The following is a 23,471-nucleotide window of genomic DNA, read 5'->3' as shown; positions in this document are numbered from 1 at the left end:
TTAGAGTAAATGACTTAAAAATCATTTGGTCACAGATTTCTTATCACAATTTAAATGCTATTAATTTTGAAATTTGTTTGATATTTTATTTATAGTATATATAAAACAATTTAATATTTTAAAATATTCCTATACCATTTATTTCCTACAACTTAAATGTGTGCTGTGGGTTTCAGAGTGAGCTGAATTCTGTAAATCACGTGAATTAGGTATCAGATCATTAGGATTAGATAGCACATACTCAAGTTTAATTTATTTTTCTATCTTATTTATAACTAGAGAGTCCTTATTAAGGATGAGAAGCTATTAAAAGTTCTTAATTAAAAGGCCACCTTGACTCTAAAGAATTTTGGAACTGCGACTTTAACTTATTAACTGCAATTTCTTAACTACTATATTTATATTACAGTCTTTGTGTAAAAACCTTACAATCAATACTTAAATACTATCATACTCTTGAAATGATTGTTCAATTTATAAAATTCTGAAACCTTATGTGTGTGATAGCTTCAATTAATGGGTTATTCCTTTTATCTATATTTGAGATGAAATAAAGGAATAGCAGAAATCCTTTTTTTGTTTGTAGCTTTCATAACCAGTGTTGAATAACTATTACAATTGAGAATTGAGTTAGACAATCAATGTTTTACTTCGTAGCCTTGTAATTTTGAACCCAATCCAGAAGGCAAGGAAGCTCCTGGATCATGCATTGGGACAAATTAGCCTTTGTGGAAGACTTTTTGATGAAACTAACTCACATTTGCACTACTAAAAGACGAAAATCACAGAAACCTCCCATAGTAAGCCTAATGGCAAAGAGATTCTAATCTATGATCTATCAACCACTGATGATATTTTATTCAGCCCTGTGGTCAGTGCAGGCCAGATGCAGGATTTGTATTGACCAGCCATCTCTGGAATTTGAACCCGAGAGAGCACTTTATCCTCTGAGCCAGCATGGCCCATAGTTTTTATTTTTATCATTATTCATATTTTGTATTTTTCATAATTTTGTACTTCGTATATCTTATCTCTTAACATCAATTTTTTTCTTTATTTAGTGCCTTGCTGCTGGTTCTAATATAATTCACAGAGAGCTTGAAAGTGCCAGCATGAGGCCTCTGGCTAAAGCCTTGACTCGTGCTTTAGATAATGTCCGTTGCCTTTTAAGAGAACAGTCATTAAAAAATTCTCTTGTATATTCGGATAAAGTAAGTTAAATGAGTTTAGTAAATCTACTTTGTATTTTATTTTTATTGGAACAGCATATTTATTTTTTAAAAGAAAAAGCTGACTCTTTGCAAATTCCACTTCATTATTTTTGCGTATTTTTTTAAAAAAAAATATTTATTTACTAATACTGTGTTGTTAATTTTACTCTACAAGACAAATATAAGTATGTATATTTATTTTAAATATTATAGAACATTCAGATGCATTTATTTAAATTATAAAAATGAGGTCTGTCTTGGGAAAAAAAAGTACAATTTTAATATAAATTTATTAAAATCCTTTTTGTGAATGCATTTAAATATTTTGTGCATATATTTTAAATTAGGCATGCATTTTAAAATAAGGAAATAGTAAGAGTCTTGTGTATGGAGGATGTTTTAATTTTTACCCTCATGTTAAACCAAACTTTAATCTTGAAGGTTTTTGAAGTATAGAAAAATTTTGCATACATATGTTTTTCTTTTTGATGAGAAATTATAAAAAAAATTAACTTAAGTTTTGTAGTTCTTAACATAACACTTTGTAAACTATTGAAGAGTCTGTAACTCAAAAATTGTTTTGATTTACTTTTAGTTAAAAAGTTAACAAGAATTAATAAATTTGGAAAAAATTATTCTATAGTGTGGCTTAGATTCTTTTAAAAGGGCATTTTGGAATAATTTTAATTCTTTTAAAATTCTTTTTGCTTTTATATAAAATAAGACATACCGTATATTCCGTCGCATAACGCGCCCGGGCGTATAACGCGCACCCGTAATTTCTAATAACTTATTTGAAATTTTAAGATATACTCCTCGTATAACGCGCACGAAAATTTGGATTGTACATGTGCAGTATCTCGTCTAGTATCTATAGAAAACCAGAAAGCCTTTAAGTGTGGGACATGTTTAGGTCCCACCTTACAGATAATACAAAAAAATTGTTGAAAGAATGTAACACCGATATGGCAGTTATTCCGGGCGGATTGACACCATTAGTTTAGCCATTAGACGTCTGCTTTTAAAGCCAATTTAAAAAAACAGTAGAACACTTGGATGTTGGAGGGCAAGAAAACCTTTACGAAAGGAGGACATATGCGCCATGCAAGTTTGGAAACAGTGATGGATATTAATGGATATTAAAAGCATGGGATGAAATTAAGCCTGAGATGGTTAGAAAATCATTCAAAAAATGCAGCATTTCAAATAATCTGCTCGAATCAGAAGATAACTGTTTATTTATGGATGAGGGTAACACAGATGATGAAGACGAAACAGATTGTGATGACGCGCCTGAAGAAATAACGGAAGACGAATATAATGAACTGTTTATGTAATAACGAAAATCAATAAAGTATATAGGTAAAGGTATGTTATTTCTTTAAAATAAAAGTATTTTTCTATATTTAAATTTTTTTAATCTATAATTTTTTATATTCGGCGTATACCACGCACCCGTAAATTCCAATGTTATTTTTTGTGTTAAAAGTGCGCGGTATACGCCGGAATATACGGTAACTCTTTTAATATCAAATTATTCTGAAATGGATTGTAAGTTGTGTTAATTTTTATCGCATTTTAACACACTATCTGCCCAAATAGTATTAAAACGTTACGCTGAATGTATAGTGGAATTCCTTATGGCTTTTCATCTCTAATGATCATACATACACAAATGTTTATCTTACCTATAATCTTAATGTTTTATGTTTCCAAGGGATAACTTAGTGCTGATTAGTTAAAGCAGATATTTTGTGATACAAAATGAGATGCAAAATTTTACTTTCTCTGAATAAACATAGTTTCTTTTGATACTTAACAGATTGGGATTCTCTTTTTTATGTGAAATTGGGATGGGGGATAGCTACAATTCGGAAAATATGGTCCATATAATTAATCAGATGAATGACAATTTTCTTTTTTGTGAAGTGTATTTCGTAAGAGACTAATTTAAATGAATCAAACACTTTTTACACACAATTGTAAAGCTCATTTATCCAATGATTATTTAGTGCTCAATATAATTTATTATTTAAATTTAAAATTTGAAAAACAAATTGAACTCTAAGTTATGGGAATTTTTGAATCCTTTTGTCAATATCAATAAAATTTGAGTTTCAAATGTCAATAAAATTTGAGTGGTATTGGTCAATTAGTTTTTGAGAAATAAATATTTAAAAATGCAATTCAGCAACTATTTAGCAGATGAAACAAAATTGCAAAATATAATTTGATATTTCCATTACAATTAAAGCGAAATATAATTTATGATTATGTTTAATGAGATGTATGAAATTTTATTAATATGTAAATTTATATTTTAATTACTGGACTGTTCTTTTATCTCATTGCAGGTGCGAGAAGCTTTGAGAATATTTGATAGGCTTTTTGCAGAATTCGAACTATGGTATATTTATTTGTATAATTTTTTTTATGTGATTTTGTAAATTTCGTAGTGTATCATTCTTTTATTTTCTTCTATAAGATATAAAATGGAAGAAAAAAAAGTTAAAACAGTTATTTTGATTATTATTAGTATAATATAGTTATTTTTTGGGTAGAAAACTAGTTATTAACATAAATTACAGTTTAGAAAATATTTAAAAGTAAATTTATGTACTTGATAACTGGTTAAAAAGAATGTATGGTCTGAATTTAATTTTCTACTTTTTCTTAGTTTTTTCGTTTAGATAGTTTTTTGTAACTAAAAATTTGTTTACTAATTCTTGTTCTTTAAAAGTATTATATTACTTTTCTCTTTAACAGCTACGTAAGTGCTATGGTTCCTATTAAGAGTGCTAAGGAATATCACCTTCAACAAGAAATTGTGGTTTTGTTCTCTGAAACTCTTATAAGGTATTAATTTTAACACAGATTGACACTATTCTGCTGTTAAGAATTTCACATTTAATACTTATTAATTGTTATTATTTCTGTATTTTGTTTGTACAAGCCATGTGGGGTACTAAAAAAGATGAAGTATATTTTTTTACATTAACAAAATGACCCCATGATATGAAATGTGTCTCTTACTCTATCAGCAATTTCATTTCAATAGTATGTTAACTTACAAAATAAAGAGTATGATTGAACAGCAAAATAAATATGCTATTTGTATTCAAAGTTATGAAAATACAAATTTTATTTTGTACTAAAAATATTTTTTGCATGCTTTTTATGCAGCTAACAATTAGCTCAAATTATGTTTTGTATTATATAATCTTGAATTTTTTTATTTTGTTTTTTAGTATTCATAATAGCCTAAATGTAGTTATATAATTTTAATTTTTCCAATTACAGGTTTTTATTTTCTCAAATTTCAAAAAGAAGTTTAAATTTCATTAGCAGAAAATTACATGAATAGGATTTTTTTAATCTCAAATTTATTTTATCATTTAATTTCCATTCTTAATATTTTTGTTTACAAAATGCTTTGCTGAAATACATACTTTTTCATAGCTGCCAACTGCTCAGAATTTTTCGGATTTGTTCCTAATTTTTAAATCCAATCTGCAAATCTGATATTTTTATAAAAAATTTGAATTTTCATAAAATTTTTGATTTTAAACCAATCCTTTTTTCTGATCGCCACAAGCATGCATCCTGTGATTATTGTGCTAAAGTAATTTTTAGTAGCTTTTTATTGGAAAATATTATTCCAATAGCTGTCTGTTGCTGATTATTTCACTAAATTATTATTTTTGGAAATTTTTTTTTGTAGTATTTAAACACTTGCATCAGAAATATTTGTTTATGATGTAGATTATTATTTACCAGTGTTTTATAATTTGGAGATAAATAATTATATATTAATAGGTAATGTTTGTTTTTAATATATTATACCGGTATTCCTAATTATAAAACATTAATATTATAAGTTTCCCACAAAAGATAGTGTTTATAGTTTTGTTTTACTAATTTACATATTTAAATATATGTCTATTAATGTTATGATTTAATAGTTAAATTTTTATCTTACTCTCATAATTAGTGCGTATAATTTTGTCGCATATAGTGTTCCTTATTTTTTATTCCTAAGGTTGGCAGCTATGCTTTTTATGTCATTTGTATTATATATTTTTTCATTATGTCATTTGTTCATTTAATTCAGACTAAGAAAAAATAATGAGTTAGCTATAATACTTCAATATTTAGTTTAAAAAAAAGACTTTTAGTTTCTATTGCTATGAAGTTATCTCTCATTCTTATGTATGTTCTATCTTGTATTTTATTATGTAGAGCTTTAAAAATGGGAATGGTGACTCAAGACATGGTAGATGATTATGATCCATCTTTAATGTTTACAATTCCTAGGCTTGCCATTGTTTGGTAAGTAATAAGTCAAAAATTTCTTTTGTTAGTTCAATATGTCCGAGAAACTTATTCATGAAGCTAAGTTTGCCAACTCATAGGAACCTTACTAGAGTCTGGTTTACTTAAATGATCATCTGCGATAGTATACATAGGCCAGGGGTCTGTCTAGGTTTTTCTGAGAGATACCTATTTTGTGAAAATTTAGACATAATTTGTGAAAATTAAAAATTATGGTAAAAAATCAACACAAAAAAATGGTAAAAATATGGCTTTATTGCTTCTTATGGGATACAAAAATAAAATTTTAAGAGAAAGTATTTTGTGTAACTACCGTTTTTTCTAAAGTTGAATTTGTGAAGGTACCGCTAAACGGTAGTAAATTTGGCCTGGACAGACCCCTGTAGGCGTATCAAATATTACAATATTTTGATCTGCATTAATAATAGATAATTAATGATACTAGTGGGCTGCGCCCCCTGCTTGCTAACGCTCGCCAACCCCCGAAAATTGCTACGCAATCTTATATGGTTTGCTTCGCAAACCAAGGTCGCTTCGCTCGCAGCTAACTTCATTACATTACGAATGCACAAAATTCTAAGAATTCAAAACAATCATTCAAATCCATATACTTTAAAATCCCATACTTTAAAAAAAAACAAAAAAAAAACAAACATCTTTTTAGTAAATACTAAGTCATTAAAATAAATTTGAATTCAAATAAATGACGTCTAATTTGTTAAACCTATTAGAAATGTGCTATAGTATAAAATATTAAAGCGTAACAGCATGACTGAGACTCATTTTTCAATGAATAACTAATAATAATAAAACAAATAAATTCGTGATATAAATCAAAAATCGTCAAATGAATTCATAATATTCGTTAAATTCGTAATATTGGTAAATTCGTGAAAAGAAGCGCTTTCGATAAATACTAAAATAGAGATCTATCGACAAAGACTACTCACTTCTGCCCAGCTTAATAGTATGAGATTGTCGCAGCTGATGCTCTCTCAGGTTATTTCAGTTTCCGTTTTTAAAAGCGCTACATGTTGAGCCACCTCAACTAGATTTGGTATGTGACATTTTTAGCGGCAATCATTGGTCGATTTTCTAGCGTTGCCATTCGGGGAGTTGTAATGAGGCTTTTTTTTTTGTCGCCGTGTAAGAGAAATATATATATAGATTGTGATCATTATCGATTGCATAACATATCAAAAAGATAATATTGTGAATATTATAAGCAATGATAATTATTGAATAGGATATTGTGAGCATTGATAAATTTTATTTAAGTAATGAAAGTATTGACCACTGCAAAAATATAAATTTGTTAAACTTGAAAAAAATGTTAAGTATTAATACTTTTGAAAATACATCAAATTATTAACATTTATACTTACTGGTTTTTGGGGACAATGTTTGTGATGGTAAAAACTTGGAAAAAGTAATCTATATAAACATTTAAAATTTTTATAATTTATAAATTTTTGTTGCAAAACAATGTGTTAACTTTAAAAACTTCAATGTTTTTTTATTTTTTGATAACAAAAGTTTAATATTTAGAATGGGTTTTCTTCTCTCTCCAAAGATTTAATAAATAAAAAATATGTCAAAATACAATACTTTTTTAATTGTAAGCTTTACTCTAACAATATTGTATTGTGTATAAGTTTTCTGTTAAAATTGTATAGTTATAAAGTAGCAAATTTGTGTTATTTTAACTTTGGCTTAAATTTTGAAAATATTTGGTTTTAGTAACAGTCAGTGATAAATATTTATTTAAATTTTTGTGACTAATATATGGAAATGTTGTTTAGGGGTCTTTTGCTTTATCCTGATGGTCCATTCAATGTTGAGAAAGATTCATCAGATATATCTGAACTTTTCCGGCCTTTCTGCAATTTACTGTTTAAAATAAGGTAAGAATTTTCAACAATAGTTTGAAGTGAACATATTGTGTTGGGCAGATATGTTTAATATGCATGAACAGGCAAATGTTGTTCGAGGAAAATTTTTTTGTATTTGACTGACTAAAGTCATGCCAGTTTATCTGAAACTTTTAAGTTTAGTTTGATTTTGATAAATTTGTCTCACACAACATTCTTGTTTTATTTTTTGTACATTTTTTTAATTTTTTTTAAATTTTTCTCTATTTTATTTTTGTAATCTCATGCCTGATTAAAAAAAAAAAATTTAAAGATAAATGAATTTTCCATTTATTTTTTTGAAGAATCGCTTCAGGATACCCATGGAACTTAAAAAAAGTGGTGTGTAAATTGAATTTAATAATAATACATATAAATGATATGAGTGGTCTAAATGATATTATAATAATTTAAATATTACTGTGGTAGCTAAGAAAAATAAACTAGCTGTTCAGTAAATTTACATCCACAATTTAAATTTCTTAAGGCCCATGTGTGTTTGTGGAAACCTTTGAATTTTTCATGCTTGACAAAATCAATATTTTTATGTCAGAAATCGTTAAAGAAAGTGGGGGTTTTGCTGTTCAGAATGATTAAAATGTGTTATGTTCAGTAAAATGTGTTATTTGTTTGTTTTAATGAAGAGATAGTTTGAAACTTTCAATGAAAATACAAGTTACTAAATATTATTTCTTATTTTAGAGATTTATTATGGACTTTGACTGAAAAAGAACTCCATAAACTTGAAAAGATGTTGTGCAGCTTGGAAGAACCAAAGATTGATGATAAGTCAGAGGCTAATGATGATATATCTTTAAAAGTTTCAGAGGATTCTGTATCTCTCTTTTATAAAAATCAGTTGAACTGCAAGCAGTTTATTCATGAATTTTATGCTTATAATTTTGGTATACTAACAACAGAAAATGGTATTCCTGAAAATTCAGAGGACACTTTAAACACAGAAAAGCATTCTTCAAATAAAAAGAAGCATGAAAAAAATCAAAATAGCATAGAATTTGAGGTAAAATATCATAACTCAAGTACAACGAACAATGTTCAAAAATCTTATATCAGTAATAATGAAAATTTTGTCACAAATGAACTTGGACTTTCAGATTGTGATGAAACTCGAGACAAGGCTGTAACTGATGGTGTTAGGACTCGTTCAGATAATATTGAAGAATCTTTCAGTGATGAAAGGTTTAGGCCGATGAGCCAACATTTAGGCAATGCGCCTGCCCATCATAATCAAATGCTTTGTAATTTGCAAAATGCAGAAAGTTATCAAACTAGTTCAAGTAATAACACACGATTACAGAATCAAATTTTAGAGAACAAAGAGTATGAGGACTCGTGGAGCGAAGCCGGGTTGAGAACTAGTCTCCCTCACATCGAAAACAATGAAATTGTCAACGATGTTTACTCTCAACCAGCTTCAGAGAGTACCTTTCTAGAACATTCTGCATCCTCACTCGAAAACCGCCTTAGCGTTCTCCACGATAACTGTACTTGCAACCTCAATAGTTCTTCAAGAGAGCATTTGACTCCTTCCAGAGAAATAATGAGACAGGTGATGAGGAAGGTTGAAATCGTACCTCCAGGCCAACGAGTTTCAGAGTACAGTTCTTCTTTAGAAAATAGCCCTCGTGCCTATCACCATGGACTACTGAGCCGCTCTTTTCCTATCCACCCACATGCTTCTTCAGAGACGCCTAGAAAAAGGACTAAAAAAGGCCGTAGCAAAAACTCACAACCTTCTGCACGGCAACAGAATGAAAAATCACCATCTAGGTGTTGTAGTGATAACTATCGTCATGCTCACCCGTCTGAAGCACAGAACTCTAATAGTTTGTACAATAGCTCACCTCTTATGATTCCCCGAGTACAACACTTGCGCCAGGAAGAGAATAGTGAAGCAACTTACTCTTCCTGCTCTAGCTGTCAGAGTATATCTAGTGTATCAAGTTCTGAATGGGAATCTACAAGGTAATATTTTTAGGTACTACTATGCTTCTGGGGGCTGTAAGAAATATTAATACAGTACCTATATTTATAAATTAAGTGCTATGACTGTAAAAGTATATTGCAAAACATGCTGAAGATTTGGAAAAAGTTGTTAAATAAACTAAATTAGCTTATTCTTTTTAGTATCCAAGTAATTAAAAAAAGTATTGAAAGTTAAAATTGCAGTACCAAAGCAAATAGAAGAGCAGGAGATTTTTTTTAAATGTAATTTTATTTAAAATTTGTTCCTATTTTATATTCATGTTTTTTTCCTTTTTTTTTCTTCCTTTTGCTGAAAGGAGTTGACGCCCACTTAATAATTCCTAATACTTAAATACTTCAGATTTGTCCTTTAACTAATAATATGTATGTTGTTAATGTCATTTTTTTTACAGATTAATAATTAGTACATTCATGTCTTAATAGTTATTAGAAAAACTGTTTTCTCATGTTAGTTTCATTCAGGCATACTTTTTGTAGACTAACATGTGGCAAGTGCTTGTAAAATTTTAAACTCCCTGTTAGGTACACCTATTACTGAGTTTGCAAGTTTGTAATGAGGCAAATTTCCTTGATAATCATTATTTTATTTCTTGCATTTTAATAGCAATTACTACTTTTCTGAAGCTTTTCAGTTGACAATGTACTATTGACAAAATATTTAAGAGAGTGTATAAATTTCAAAATAACATTTTAATGACAAGTTTGAAAACATCTGAATCTACAAATTGAATGTTTGCAAAGCAACTGTCAATGAATTAGAGGCAGATTCATTTGACTTTGGAAATCTAAGACATAATTATCCTAAACTGGCTATCAATAAGTGGCTATTCTACATTTGTCAGTATCTACGAATAGCTTGGACGATGAGCGATTACTTTCGAAGAATAAACATTTATCAAGCAATGAAAGATAAAATGAAAGCAAATAATTCAACCATGTGCAGTGTTTTGCCCCAAAATGAAAATATTCCTCCCAGTGAATTTATTTTTAATTTCTTTTTGTATTCCTACAAAGTTTTCAAAATTTTTTATGAGTTTACTGCAAATTAAGTCTATTATCACTTATCTATTATCCCAATACCAGTAGTACCTATCACCACAATAAATTACGAATCACTGGCATTGATAATAGTTTGGTGATTTTTATGGCCCCTAGAAAAAAAGTAGTATATATTTTTGTTAATTTAACACATTTCGCTTTTCAATTAGTATATTTACATATTATGAAATACTACATTGTATTAATAATTTAAATTTCCAATCTTTATAGAAATTATTCTCATAATGTAAATTCATTCAGTGATTTTTGCTACACATATTATTTTATAACATTATTTAAAAGCTGTTTTCTTTTAAAAATGTTTCCATAACAATCAATTACATTCTTATTATTTCATTACATATGTCTATTTCTTGATTGCTTTTTAAGTGGTAGGTACTACAAAAAGTTTTTAAAAATAAAGTACAGTAGGGAACCGATTATCCGGAACGATCGGGACCATCGCTATTCCGGATAACTGATTTTTCCGGTTTTCTGAATCGCTACAAAAAGCCGTTTTTTTTTTTATTGTTAAACCCAACTAAAAAATATTTTTTTTGGAAATAATCTTAAAAAGAAGAAAAAACGATGAAGTAATACACTAATGATTATTTCCAAAATGATGGTAAGGTAAACATCTTTCAAAAAAGAAAGAAAAATCCTAAAATCTTATGCGGAAATGTTTTTTTTTTTTTTTTTTAAATTGCGGGAAAATTTGTCGAATTTCGTTCCGGTTTTTTGGTTTTCTGATTTCCGGATAACGGGTTCTGTACTGTATGTAGATTTTCTTAATGCATATTCATGTTGTAACTTTTTAAAAATTAGCTTGTGTGGTAAGTTGCAACATTAAATTCGATTTTGTTTTTGTACAGCAATGCACTGCTTATATAAAAGAAATATATAATTCCATAATTAAATTCTCTTAATTCCTAAATTTTGAAATGTTTAAAAAATTATAATCTCTTAAATTCTGAAAATATAATCAAAAACTTTAGAAAGCAATCTTAATAACACATTAATTGCTTTATTTTTTCTACTTAAAAAGAATTTAAAAAAAAATTATTTGTAGAAGTTACAATTTTTATAGAAATTAGAATAAACTTTTTTTTTACAGAAATTAACAGTTAATCATATAGTTAATTATTTGTCACGAAGTGAATATAATCATTATTTTACATCACATTAATAATTTCCTTGAATTTTCAAATTATTTTTTTGTTTTAATGCTTTTGATGAATATTTAATCTGTTAAAGTTGTTAATGGAGACTTTATTTGGATCATATGTAAAGTGAAAAAACTTTGCATGTTTCAAGCACATGCACTCTGCCTATTTACAAGACATGAGAATGATAAATACAAAACAGGTCAAAATTAAGAAAGGCAACAAAAAAAAAAGCGGAAGAAAAATAACTAGGATAAAAAGTGGTTTTCCGACAATCAGGGCATGATATAATTTTTGTAGAAAGTCGTAGTATGAGAAACTGATGCCATTCATAAGTGAATCGGCAATTATATGAATGAAGCTATATGCTCAAGAGTATTAAAGTAAGATGATTTAGAAAAAGGAGAAAAAAAAATTGGTGTCATTAAAGTTAAATTTAATTTAAAAGAAAGTTAGTTGAAATAGAAAATTTTCTGTTACGCATTATTTATTAATAGAATAAAGTTTAGAATTAGTTTATTTGATTGTAAAGCAGTCAGATTTTTCTATTCAGTTTTGAATCAACAGTTAGGGCTAAAATTAATTTATTGATTAGGTATTTGATATTTGTTTCGATAATGCTTAGGACAATGATAGTAATTTTATTTTCATTTATTATTTTATCTATGTGAATAAAGTTTACTTTAATATTTATAAATAGCCCAGACACCAGTTCCTATAACTCAGAGTGTCAAGACGATGAGGAAATCGCTTTAGCTTTACAGGCAGCAGAAATAGCATCTCGAAATAAAGCAAGATCAAGATTCAAAAGCAGCAGGGATCTTTTACACAAGTTATTTGTTTGTGTCTCAGGTATACTTATATATTTTTGAAATTTAAAATGTTTTATTTATTGCAAATACTTCTTTTTTTTTTTAATGTAGCCTTCTTAAAGTATTAGTTAATGTTTCTGCTATGTTTCTAATCGTAATTTCTAGAAGTCTTGATGCTATAGCTTGTAAATATTCTTTTTTATTTCATTATGATTCGTAATTTACTTCACTTATATACATATTTTCCAAGTTTTGTTAACTGTATATTATCTGCTTGTTCATCCACTTAATTTAAAAACCATGCACAATTGATATAAATTTTGCAAAACTGCTTTTAAGCCAAATAATTTTTAAACATTTGTAGCTCTAAGAATTGCTTCCTTTTCAATGTTTAGATTACGGCTAGCACATGCAAATGTGGATATTCACATATGGATAATTACACATTTTTCTTTATACTTTTATTAATTATAAAAAATGTGTAATTATATTTTTGTGATAAAAATTTTGTGGAATTTTAATTGTGAAGGATATTATAAATGCTTAATTTTTCTTTGTTATATTTGGCACAAAAAAAAAATTGAATTTATAAAACTATAGTTAATTTTAAACATGTTTAGTGTTTTTCTAGTTTTAGTTTGACCATGAGATGTGGAATTATGCTATTAACATTTAACACTAATAAAATCTATAATAATTTATATACTTATTTTACTTTATTTAATAAAAATTGCATAGTCACTTTTATAACATCATTGGTGCAGTTGAATTTTTATTGTATTATATTTCAATATCTTAGGTAATTGTAAATTTTTTTGTAACTGGGTCACTATTCTAAATATGTGTTTTGACAATTGAAAAGTATCGTTATGTGCTATTTTTAAACTATTGACTATTTGGGAATAATTATTAGTTAGTTTAAACCATGAAATATGTTTAGGTGTTGCTGATCAACTACAAACTAACTATGCAAGTGACTTGAGAAACATATTGAAAAGTGTCTTTGATATGAATTGTTCGCAAAGTCAGCAAGAAGTATGTGATAATTCTCAGACGGATAATTCGAATGACATAAATAGCCCTGATGTTGCTTGGACCTTGCCCCCAATAAGTGCAGCCTTCAGTGATAATGGAAATAGCATACTTACGAATGAAATGTCAGAGTCTCTGTTAAATGGCAATTCTCCAGATGAATATGACAGAGATCAAAGTTCCGTGGATAGTGCTGAGGAGGTTGTGGCTGACAATTCTCCTACTCCATCATTGGTGTTGCCCAATATTAGCCAACAAAATGAGAACAGCATAGGTGTTTTTACAGGTATTTTTGATTCACTTTGCCTCTTCATTATTGCTATAAATAATTTTTCAACATAATTTGTTTTAAAATTAGTTTTTTAATTTAAAAGAAAATTGTATTTGTTGAAAATGGACAATGTTTTGTATTGATTACGTGGAAGAGAAATTCTTCTGTTACAAAAAAAATAATGTAAGTGTTTCCAACTATTCTGGGATTTATGTACTTTTTCATGGATTCTATTTCAAATAACAGTAAGCTCTTAAAAGTCATATATAAGTTCAGTTTTTCTGATATATATATTTTTAAAATTTATGAATTGTGTTATAAATAAATTTCAAGTTTGAAATGGAAAACTCTTATTTTTTTGTTATCTATATACAAAGATATTGTTCAAAAGTTTTTTTTTTGTATACTTAAATCTATTAAAGTTTATTTAATTGCATGAAATGAATTAAATAATGGAATATCATAAATTAGCTTTTATATTTTAATATTACTACCAAAATGCTTTTTGATCTTTCATAAAATTAGCTCTATGATCACGGAAAGGCATAGTATTGCATTCCTGAAATAGAAAGAATTTTTTTAAGATTATATCTTGAAGGAAAAACTTATTTAACTTTATGAATATTACAAATCTTTGAAATTTGTAAATAAAAGGACATATTATTTTCTAATTTATTTACTAATGTGATGGATCTTTCATTTAAAGATCTATCACATTAAGACATTAGTCTTTTATTCAAAAACATAGTATAGATGGCTAAATGTATTTTAGATGAACAGTTTAAAGTACCCAAATGATATATTTGAATTCTTTAGTGCAAAAAAAATAAATGAGCTGCAGTATTCAATTTGACTTGAATATAGTTATGAATTAAGATTACTTTGTGTTTTCCATTCACACATCCTTTTTTTATTAGCAAGTAAAATTTTTGTGAACAGTAAATTTATTGTCTATATGATTTGGCTAAATTTATATTATAATTTTTAAGCTCACATTGAAATATTTTATATGTTTTGTACTAGGTTTGGTTTAAATCTTTAAAGTTTCGTTAGTTTTCATCCTAAAAAGAATTTTCATTGAAAAAAATTTTAACAAGAAAGTTAAAATTTCGTTTTTCTAAATTTGAACACAAATTGCATTGAAAGTAAATTGTATTTCAAACTCAAAAATTTTTCAATATTATAGTTAATTATGAGGAATAGTTTTAATTTAAACTTTCTTTTGTAAAGTTAACTATTAAAATTTCTGCCGAATTGTTTGGGAATTTTATTAAATATTTTTTACTTTAGTTTCTGTTCTTGTAATTATTTTCAAAATAATTTTAAGATGAAATTCTTTGTTTACTCAAATTATTAAATTTTTTTTTAATATACTTTCTTACTCAGATATTCTTTTTTCTTAACATGTAAATTTAGATGTATTTTGTGCGAATTTAAATACTTTTCAGGTTGTGAAAATTGCTGATTATCATAATACGGGAATAATTAGGTTAAACTGAATTATTTTGTTTCAATTTTTATCTACAAATTAGAGAAAGTCATCACGAATTTCATTCTGAAGAAGAACCAAGAATTTCTTTTTTTTTATTCCAATAATTTATTTATGTTACCCTAAAAATAATGTTCATTGTTCATAAAAATAGTTGGCTGCTTGTCATAATTTATATTAATGTTTTGAATACTCATTAATAAATGCAAATGAAATGCTTTATTATGGTATTAAAGTTTGTTTTAAAGTCCCAATTATTTCAAATTATCATTTTTAATGTTTAGTTAGTGTAAAGTCATGATAAGAAAAATGTAAGTATCGAAATGTTGAATGTTATATATTAATCAAAATTTAAAGTTTTTAAGTAATTTTTTTATTCTTACTGTGATTCCTTCAAAACATAAAAAACAAAACAATAAGAGACTGGAATTTTCAACTGTGTTTACTCAACTAATTGGGTCACATTCTTTAAATTGCAATTCTCTTATTTTAATATTGAATTATATGGGCAAGAATTATCTCTCAAGCCAAGATATCATTTTCTGATCTATATATTGAAAGTTATTGATAATTTTTGGTGTGTTATTTCACTAATTATGCTAATGCAAAACAATAATAGCAAATTTGTTTGATTTAGGTCCACCTGAATGGATGCCAGATGAATTCAGTCCTAATTGTATGGCTTGTAAAATGCAGTTCACTATTTTACGGCGGCGCCATCACTGTAGAAATTGTGGAAAGGTATGTTACCAAATTCACTTTATAAATATCTATTTTGAGCCTTGTTTATTAGTCATATTTTAGACTTAATCTTGTATATTATTTCCTGGATTTTTCATTTAATTATGCAGCATATTTTTTATAAATATTGTTTTTAAACCATTTTTATATTTATACTATAACTCAAAAATAATTGTCAATTGTTTTATTTCTATGTCTGTAAGATATGTGAGAATGTAATGTTTTTATTATTTCAGTATTTAAATTTGAAAAATGAAGCTTGCAGATAAAAGCAACTTAATCCATGGTGCCTTATGTTTTTAAATTAAAAGAAAAAAAAACGTTAAAATTAGAGGAGTCCATTTCAGAATTATTGAATAAAATATGCTGTTTTAATTATTTAACAATATTTAGTGGATACAATTAAGGATTAAATGAAAATTGTTTTATTTATTAAAATTATTTTTGAATTATTAAAACATGTTGCAATTCCTATTTTTCTACATTTATATTTTTTTCTTTGTAGTGGGTATTTAAGTATTATGTTCATTTTTTAAATTGTTCAAAATTATAGTTAACAACTTGTTACAGATAATTTTTTTCAGTGTGGCACAAATAACTGAGTACAGCTTATGTACTATAAAACTAGAGTGCTTTTAAAAATAGAATTGTCCCGAAGATATTTGATTTTTATAACTAGTACAGTTATCGAAAAAGTTTTCAAACTTAACTTCAAAAATATATTAGTTTAATTAAATGCTGCATTTATATTTTATATTAACTGTTTTAATTTACATTTGTTTTGTTTAAATATGAGCTGTATTTTTTAATTTGCAGGTGAGTTTTGAAATATAGTTGTTTGATAAGCAAAATTTTAAATTAAATTCAAAATCCTTTGAGATCTTGTAAATAGTTTTGCCACCTTCAATATCACATTGAGTATATAAATTTGAATACATTTTGAAATCGTACTTTGCACTGATATCTTGCCATTTAGGTGCTGTTCCTAGCTAACAAATTTAATTTAAAGGGAAAGAAAAAATGCAGTCTCAGTTTTTATTATTAGTTTAATCTTAATATAATATGACCACTAACTGGTTTAAAATTGTTCATGTATATTCTGATTCACTCTTTATGTTAAATAAAATATCCAATATGGTTTATCTCATTGAATGCATAAGGCGTTCAATCTATTCTTGATTTTTGCAACAAATCTGTCTTTCGACTGATTTTATAAATCAAAGTTTGTATGCATTAGGAATATTGGGAAAACGAGAAGTTGTCAGGGAAAATGAGTTTTGAAACGGGTCAAGGTTTTTTCAAAGAAAAGGACAATTTCACCCCAAAACTGGGTATTGTCAGGGAATTTGACACCCTATCAAATTATGCTATTTCACTTTTCTGATTATCCTCTTCGCATTTGCGCAACAGAGGATTAAAAAAAATCAGTTTGTTTTTTAATTGTCTGCTTTGTTTTGTTAAAGGAACAATATTTTTTAATTTAATAAATTCTGCTTCCTCCGAGGTGATATCATTTGTAAGTTTTGCATGATGTGGAATCCCATCTGCTTGTGTTAAAAATTGTCTGCTTTTGTAAAGAAATGAAAGCAGATGATCATTTATTAATATAAGCACACAATTATTTGTAACTAAAAGCAGACTTATTTTATGAAGCAGATTGCAGCTTTCTCATTTTACAAACAGTTTAAATTTCTGATTCCAATATGTTCTGAGTTTTTTTTCCTGTTGATAAAATAAATTAATTTTGTACTCAATAAATTAGTTCTCCTTATTCATGAATTTTAAAATGGATTTTTTCAAAAATTAAGTTGAATTTATATAATATACTGTTTTGTTCTGGGTTTTAATATTTGTTAGCACTTTTAAATATCAAATCGCAATGAACTATGGGGTTGTTGTTGTTGTATGAGACTAATAGCTGCAATTTCTATATGAACAGTAATTTAGTTGCTCTGGAGATGTCTTTAATGTAGCATGTAGCATTCCTTCTTTATTGTGGCTTATTAAATTTAAAAAAGAAAAACATTTATTTATTGGAATGAAGTAAGCAATGTTGACTTCACTTCCGTTTGTAATGAATTGAAGACAAAAAAAAATATTATTTTACCGTAATACACAAATCTGCAACAGCAATGCGATCACGAAATCGGAAGTTATGTTGTTGATAATTCATAAATCTGGTAGATTTTACATAAATCTACCTGAAAAACGAGGGAAAATACCTCTTTGAGTATGAATCTCAATTAATAATTTTTTTAGTAGCAGTCACTGTACTATCAATTGACCACTAATTAGTGCTTAAGTCTTACCACAAAGTTAATAAATCACATTTTCTGGGGAATTAAAAAATTGTAATATATAGAAACTTAAGAAATATCGTTTTGTTTGCCTCTGTTCTAGTTATTAATTGTTTGTTTTTACTTCCAGATATTTTGTTCCCGCTGCAGCTCTAACACTATTGCTCTGCCTCATTATGGACATTTAAAACCTGTGCGTGTTTGTAATCATTGTTTTATGTATCAATTGACCAGCTTTGTTATGCAAAGGCAGCTGTGACCCGTATAATATAGATATATATATTGTTCCAATAAAACAATTTCAAATTTATTCATTTATCCTGGTGCTAAAAGAAAGGCTATTTTACTCAATGACAAATTTCTGTAGAATACTGGTCAGTTTATATTGTTGTTTAATCTATTGTACTGATATATCTATAAATATTTTAAAATTAATTTTTTCGACAAAAACTATATAGTCTAGTTTAATGGCACCCTAATCATTTCATAAATTACGATAGAGAATTGATTTCTTGAGTTTGAATGTTGCTGTGAAAAATATCTGAAATTGGTTGTTTTTAGGCTTGAATAATAATTTTTAAATTTAGATATTTTATATGAATTGTTATTATTAGACAGTTATCCAGGGAACTGGCACATGAATTTAACGATGTGACTCTATGATATTTTTCTTTATTTTGAAAGTCACTGATTAGTATTTTATATAAGTATGTGTAAAAGAAATCGGCAATTCAAGATTGCGTGGCTGAAGTGCAGCAATGCAGTATGCGAACTTATTATTTTATCCTGAATCCAAAACTTATTATTTTACTCTGAATCAACTCTTTATAATATCAAGCTTTGTAAGTGACTGAATTCTAAAGAGTTAATTAGTTATATATTTTTTCACCTCTAGCCATTTTTCTCAATAAATTTTTTTATTTATATGTTTTCTTTTTCAAGCTCGTTATACTGTTAATGGAGGAATATGGATTCATAAATTATTTATTCATCAAGATGATAAAAAATTAATTTATGGTTGTGGTTATAAGTGGCAAAATAATATGTATTGAATGTTTTTGTTTTACATCTGTATCACTGTTTAATATAGAAATATAGAGTACAAAAAAGCCTGTACAAAAACATAATTTTTTTCTCTCTCTGTAAATGAAGTTAAGATTTTAAAAAAATGTTTAAGTTCTGAAATGCCATTTTCATTACATTACTCTTAGTACTCCTTAGTGATAATGAGAGTTATGTGAAGCGTAAAAGTGATACTGATTAAAGGAATTAAATCTATTAGAAGGTTAGTTTTTGACAGAACTCCCAAACCTCATCTAAACAATGGCACTTCGATTTTGTATTGTTAAAACAGGAGAATAAATTTTGAGTTAAATAATGCCATAATGATGCAATATTACATGTTGTGATGGCACTTTAATATCATGATCAAAGGCCATGATGATACAATAGTAGAATGTACAGTTAAAATAATTATAATTTTTTATCATAGCGAAATTGCAATTTAGAATTTTTAAAAAACTGATTATATTATTGGTCTTTTGTGCCAAAATATTTTGAGAGATTGAAAATGCCACTGTAATAAGTGTAGCAATGATAATTTTGGTTTAACTTAATAGTTTTTATGCAGATTTAAACGTTGTTAAACTTTAATTATATTTCTAATTAATTCAACATATATTCTTAATAGTAGCCTTAAATTGAGGAAAATATTTTGAATCCCTCATTGATGACATTTTTTGTCACTTTTTTTTCAAACTCTCATTCCAAATATAAATAAATTTAACTGTAGATTGTTGAAAAATGGAGTGATTGCTGTTAAAATAGTTCACGATTCATGAATAAAAAGTGGATCCTGATTTGCCTATTTCTTTTAGACAGACTAATACATATATCTACATTTTTCTTCTAAGCAGTATCTAGATCAGTATCTAAACTGTATTTTTAAATTACTAGATTTCTTTCATATTTACCAGGTCAGATTGTATTAAAAAATATCTTGTTTTATTTAAATTGCAAATAAGTTTTTTGTGGTTAAGATTAGAAGGTTTTTTTTCACTGTTTGTGTATTGTGATTTACAGAAAAAAATTTTGTGATAAATTCTCAGTTTATGGGAAAAAGACTGGTTATGTAAAATGAGCTTCTAAATAAAAATTAATAAAATTATCTGAAATATAAAAATGTACAAAGTTAAGAAATGTTTTTCTGTTTTTTACTTTTAATTAGTATTATATTCCTTTAGTTCTATATTTCTCTCTTTTAAGCAAGTTTTGCTGTGTCTTTAAGTATTTCTTTATTACTTTTATGCTTATTTCTGATTTATGGGTGGCTTGTTTTTATTATATACTGACATGTTGAACATTACATAATTAGCTTAATCACTTTAAGTTGTCTTTTAATTTCAGAAGCCTATCAGTATGCTCTGTTAGTATTGTCTGTCTTTTTTTTTTTAAATGAAGGTTCTTGTCTTATTGGTATATATTCTCATATTTTTGTACATATAATGTCAATAATTGTTTTAATGTGATTTTTTTCTTCAAATATTTGATATGGGAATTTTTTTTTCACTAAGAATGTTTGAATCTTGTGATTTATATGCATTTAGTTCAATAAACAAATGCAATAAATTCATATGTGTTGCAAATTTTTACATTCTAAAACTATCTTTTTAAAATAATTGTTTGGCTTATTATGAAACAATCAGTTGTTTAAATTATTTTTACTGCAGATATATAACTAGCCAAATATTGTTAAAACCCTGATTTCTCTCCGCTATATATTTCTATATATATTTGCCTATATATCTCACTTTATATGATTTAATGTCGGTTTTAATTTTAACGTACAATGTACAAAATAAATAAAGTTATACTCTGAATAACTTTTGATCTAATAACATTTTCATTTAGCCATTATTTGAGAGACCCATTTTAGGTTTTCCAACTAATAGTTATGTGCAGATAATTTCAGATATCAGGACTCAAAACATATCTTCGATGATTAAGTTATTGGATGTAATCCCAATAATAAATATAATAAATTAATTATGCTCACATGCATTTGTATAATCATAAAGCATGTTTACAATTCTAATTAATTCAAATTGCTTTATTTTTGTCACAAAACACTTATCTTGACATGAAACTTTATTTTAGTGAACAAAAATACGAATAAAAAGCATTAAAAAACTTAAATATTGCAATGACAAATAATGTAGTTGTGGCTTATGATTACTTTATTATGTTATGTTTTGATTCTTAAGTGGTCATTAAAAATGCTCGACATTTGAATTTGGGGTATAGGTCTTTCCAACTAGTGTCAAGGGACAATCCAGCTTCTTCCCGAAACATATTCTTGATTATTTGGGTATAGAGTTGAATGATATTTATTTGTATCTTTTAATGTGTTTAATTTTGTGATTTTTGACAGGAAGTACGAGCTTCTGAATGGTATCTAGCTGGCTCTAGATCCTGAAGATTCGTAACACATAATCATGAAAGATATTGTGTGTGAACTTGATTTCCTGTGATCATTTATCATGATTACATTTGTGATCAAAATTACGATTATTAATGATACTTATTTGCAATCAATGGCCACATAGTAGTTATGGTATAGTTTAATTAGGAGACTGATGAAAATTATAAAATTTTTTTTTTTTTTATTGTAAGGTATACTAATTGTTGCTTCTCCTTAAACTATAGTTTTAGGAGTTGAAATCTTTAATTTGAGTGAAATCGGCTTAAAAGTTCTTGAGCTGCAAAAATAATAAGTTTTATTTTTTAGGAATAACAACATAAATGATCAACAGATTTTTTTTCACGAAGTTTTAAGAATTTTTTTTTTATCTAATTTGATTTAAATTTAAGGGTGTTGAAATTTGCTCACTCAACTAAATAATGACCAATAATTTTGATCATTATGTAATAAAAAGATTTTTAAAAAGTAGTTTTCCAAAATTATTTTTTTTTGCCTGAAACTATCTTTCAGTGAAAGTTTTACAGAGAGTTACAAATATTTATATCTACTCTACTCCTCTTTTGGTCTTAGATTTCATTCAGGTCAACGGTTTTATAGATCTGGTCTGATTTCCTCAGGCCCGAAGAGGATAGGCAACAACAACAAATATTTATTTTTTGATTTGTGTCATTACTTTCTTTCACACAAAAATAAAAACTGAATTTAAGTGGTATGACCATTAGGTCCATTGGTGTCAATCCAAATCCATTGAAATGAACCATGTAAGTTTATTCAGAGAAAGTATGTTTTTAAGATTGCTTATTAGTATGTTTATATCCTATTACAAGATCAAAAGTTATTCAGGGTGTAACCTTTTTTACTTTCCACATTGTACACATTTTCAAAATAATTGTTAAAAAATTTAAATTCTTTATTCGACATTCACAAACTACATTTTAAGGCACACAGCATATACATATACACACACACCATATACAAATGTATAGTTAATAATAGGTGAAATTCAAAAGATGTTTGATGGGTAGAATATATTTTAGACTCATGGTACAGGGGAAGGTGTTACAGCTTCTGTTGGCCGAAAGTGACCTGGAGCACCAAAGGTAGAAGACTGATTTAGCTCCATAGTTTCACCTGCTAGCATTAGCTGGGCATAATGGAATGGCCTTCACGCCTAGGGTGGCCCTACCAGGAGCTAAGCTCCCGACGTACTTCGCCCATTCCGCCCAGTGGCACCCCCTCGCCACGGTGAGGCAGCTAGCAGGATTTGAGGGAGAACCTCAGGATTAGGGAAGGGATTTAAACCTCATCTGTTTTTAGACTTCCTGGACATTTTTGGACTTATGGAATTGGTCTAATTGGGAAGGACCTCTTGGGGATTAGAAACAACGAAACATATATTTTAAGTTTAAAAAATCTTTTGCAGACTTATTTAAAAGCTAAGCTAAACCCGGTATTTTAATGAAGAAAATAATTTGTTTTTGTTTACTATATTGTGATTTCTAATTTTTTATTTATAAACTGATTAGCCCATTTATTGAGTGGATTTCTTTCTTACTCTGTTCTGTTAATTTCATCCCTTATTCATCAGAGGGGTGGCGTGTATGCATGAGCTAACTCTGCCTTTAAAAGAGAAGTGAAATTATTGATGAGGGCAATAGGAAAAAAAGGCCAATTTAATTTTTAAATG

General features: G+C 27.2%; 1 protein-coding gene across 2 annotated transcripts in view; it reads left to right on the top strand.

Moving 5' to 3' along the window:
- The window catches only part of LOC107440467 (lateral signaling target protein 2 homolog), a 65,961-nt gene extending 45,026 nt beyond the window's left edge, over positions 1-20,935 (top strand). For both annotated transcript variants that reach the window (XM_016053385.3, XM_043049038.2), the window contains exons 4-13: positions 1,062-1,211; positions 3,566-3,618; positions 3,978-4,067; positions 5,451-5,540; positions 7,346-7,447; positions 8,156-9,439; positions 12,362-12,513; positions 13,414-13,791; positions 15,903-16,006; positions 18,434-20,935. In XM_016053385.3, the coding sequence (XP_015908871.2) occupies positions 1,062-1,211; positions 3,566-3,618; positions 3,978-4,067; positions 5,451-5,540; positions 7,346-7,447; positions 8,156-9,439; positions 12,362-12,513; positions 13,414-13,791; positions 15,903-16,006; positions 18,434-18,562 (2,532 nt within the window). In that variant the 3' untranslated portion in view covers positions 18,563-20,935. The remainder of the gene's footprint in view (positions 1-1,061; positions 1,212-3,565; positions 3,619-3,977; positions 4,068-5,450; positions 5,541-7,345; positions 7,448-8,155; positions 9,440-12,361; positions 12,514-13,413; positions 13,792-15,902; positions 16,007-18,433) is intronic.
- The last annotated feature ends 2,536 nt before the right edge of the window (positions 20,936-23,471 follow it).

Source organism: Parasteatoda tepidariorum, chromosome 5 (assembly GCF_043381705.1).
Source record: "Parasteatoda tepidariorum isolate YZ-2023 chromosome 5, CAS_Ptep_4.0, whole genome shotgun sequence".
Classification (NCBI taxonomy): Eukaryota; Metazoa; Arthropoda; class Arachnida; order Araneae; family Theridiidae; genus Parasteatoda; species Parasteatoda tepidariorum.
This window is presented reverse-complemented; position numbering and strand designations above follow the sequence as displayed.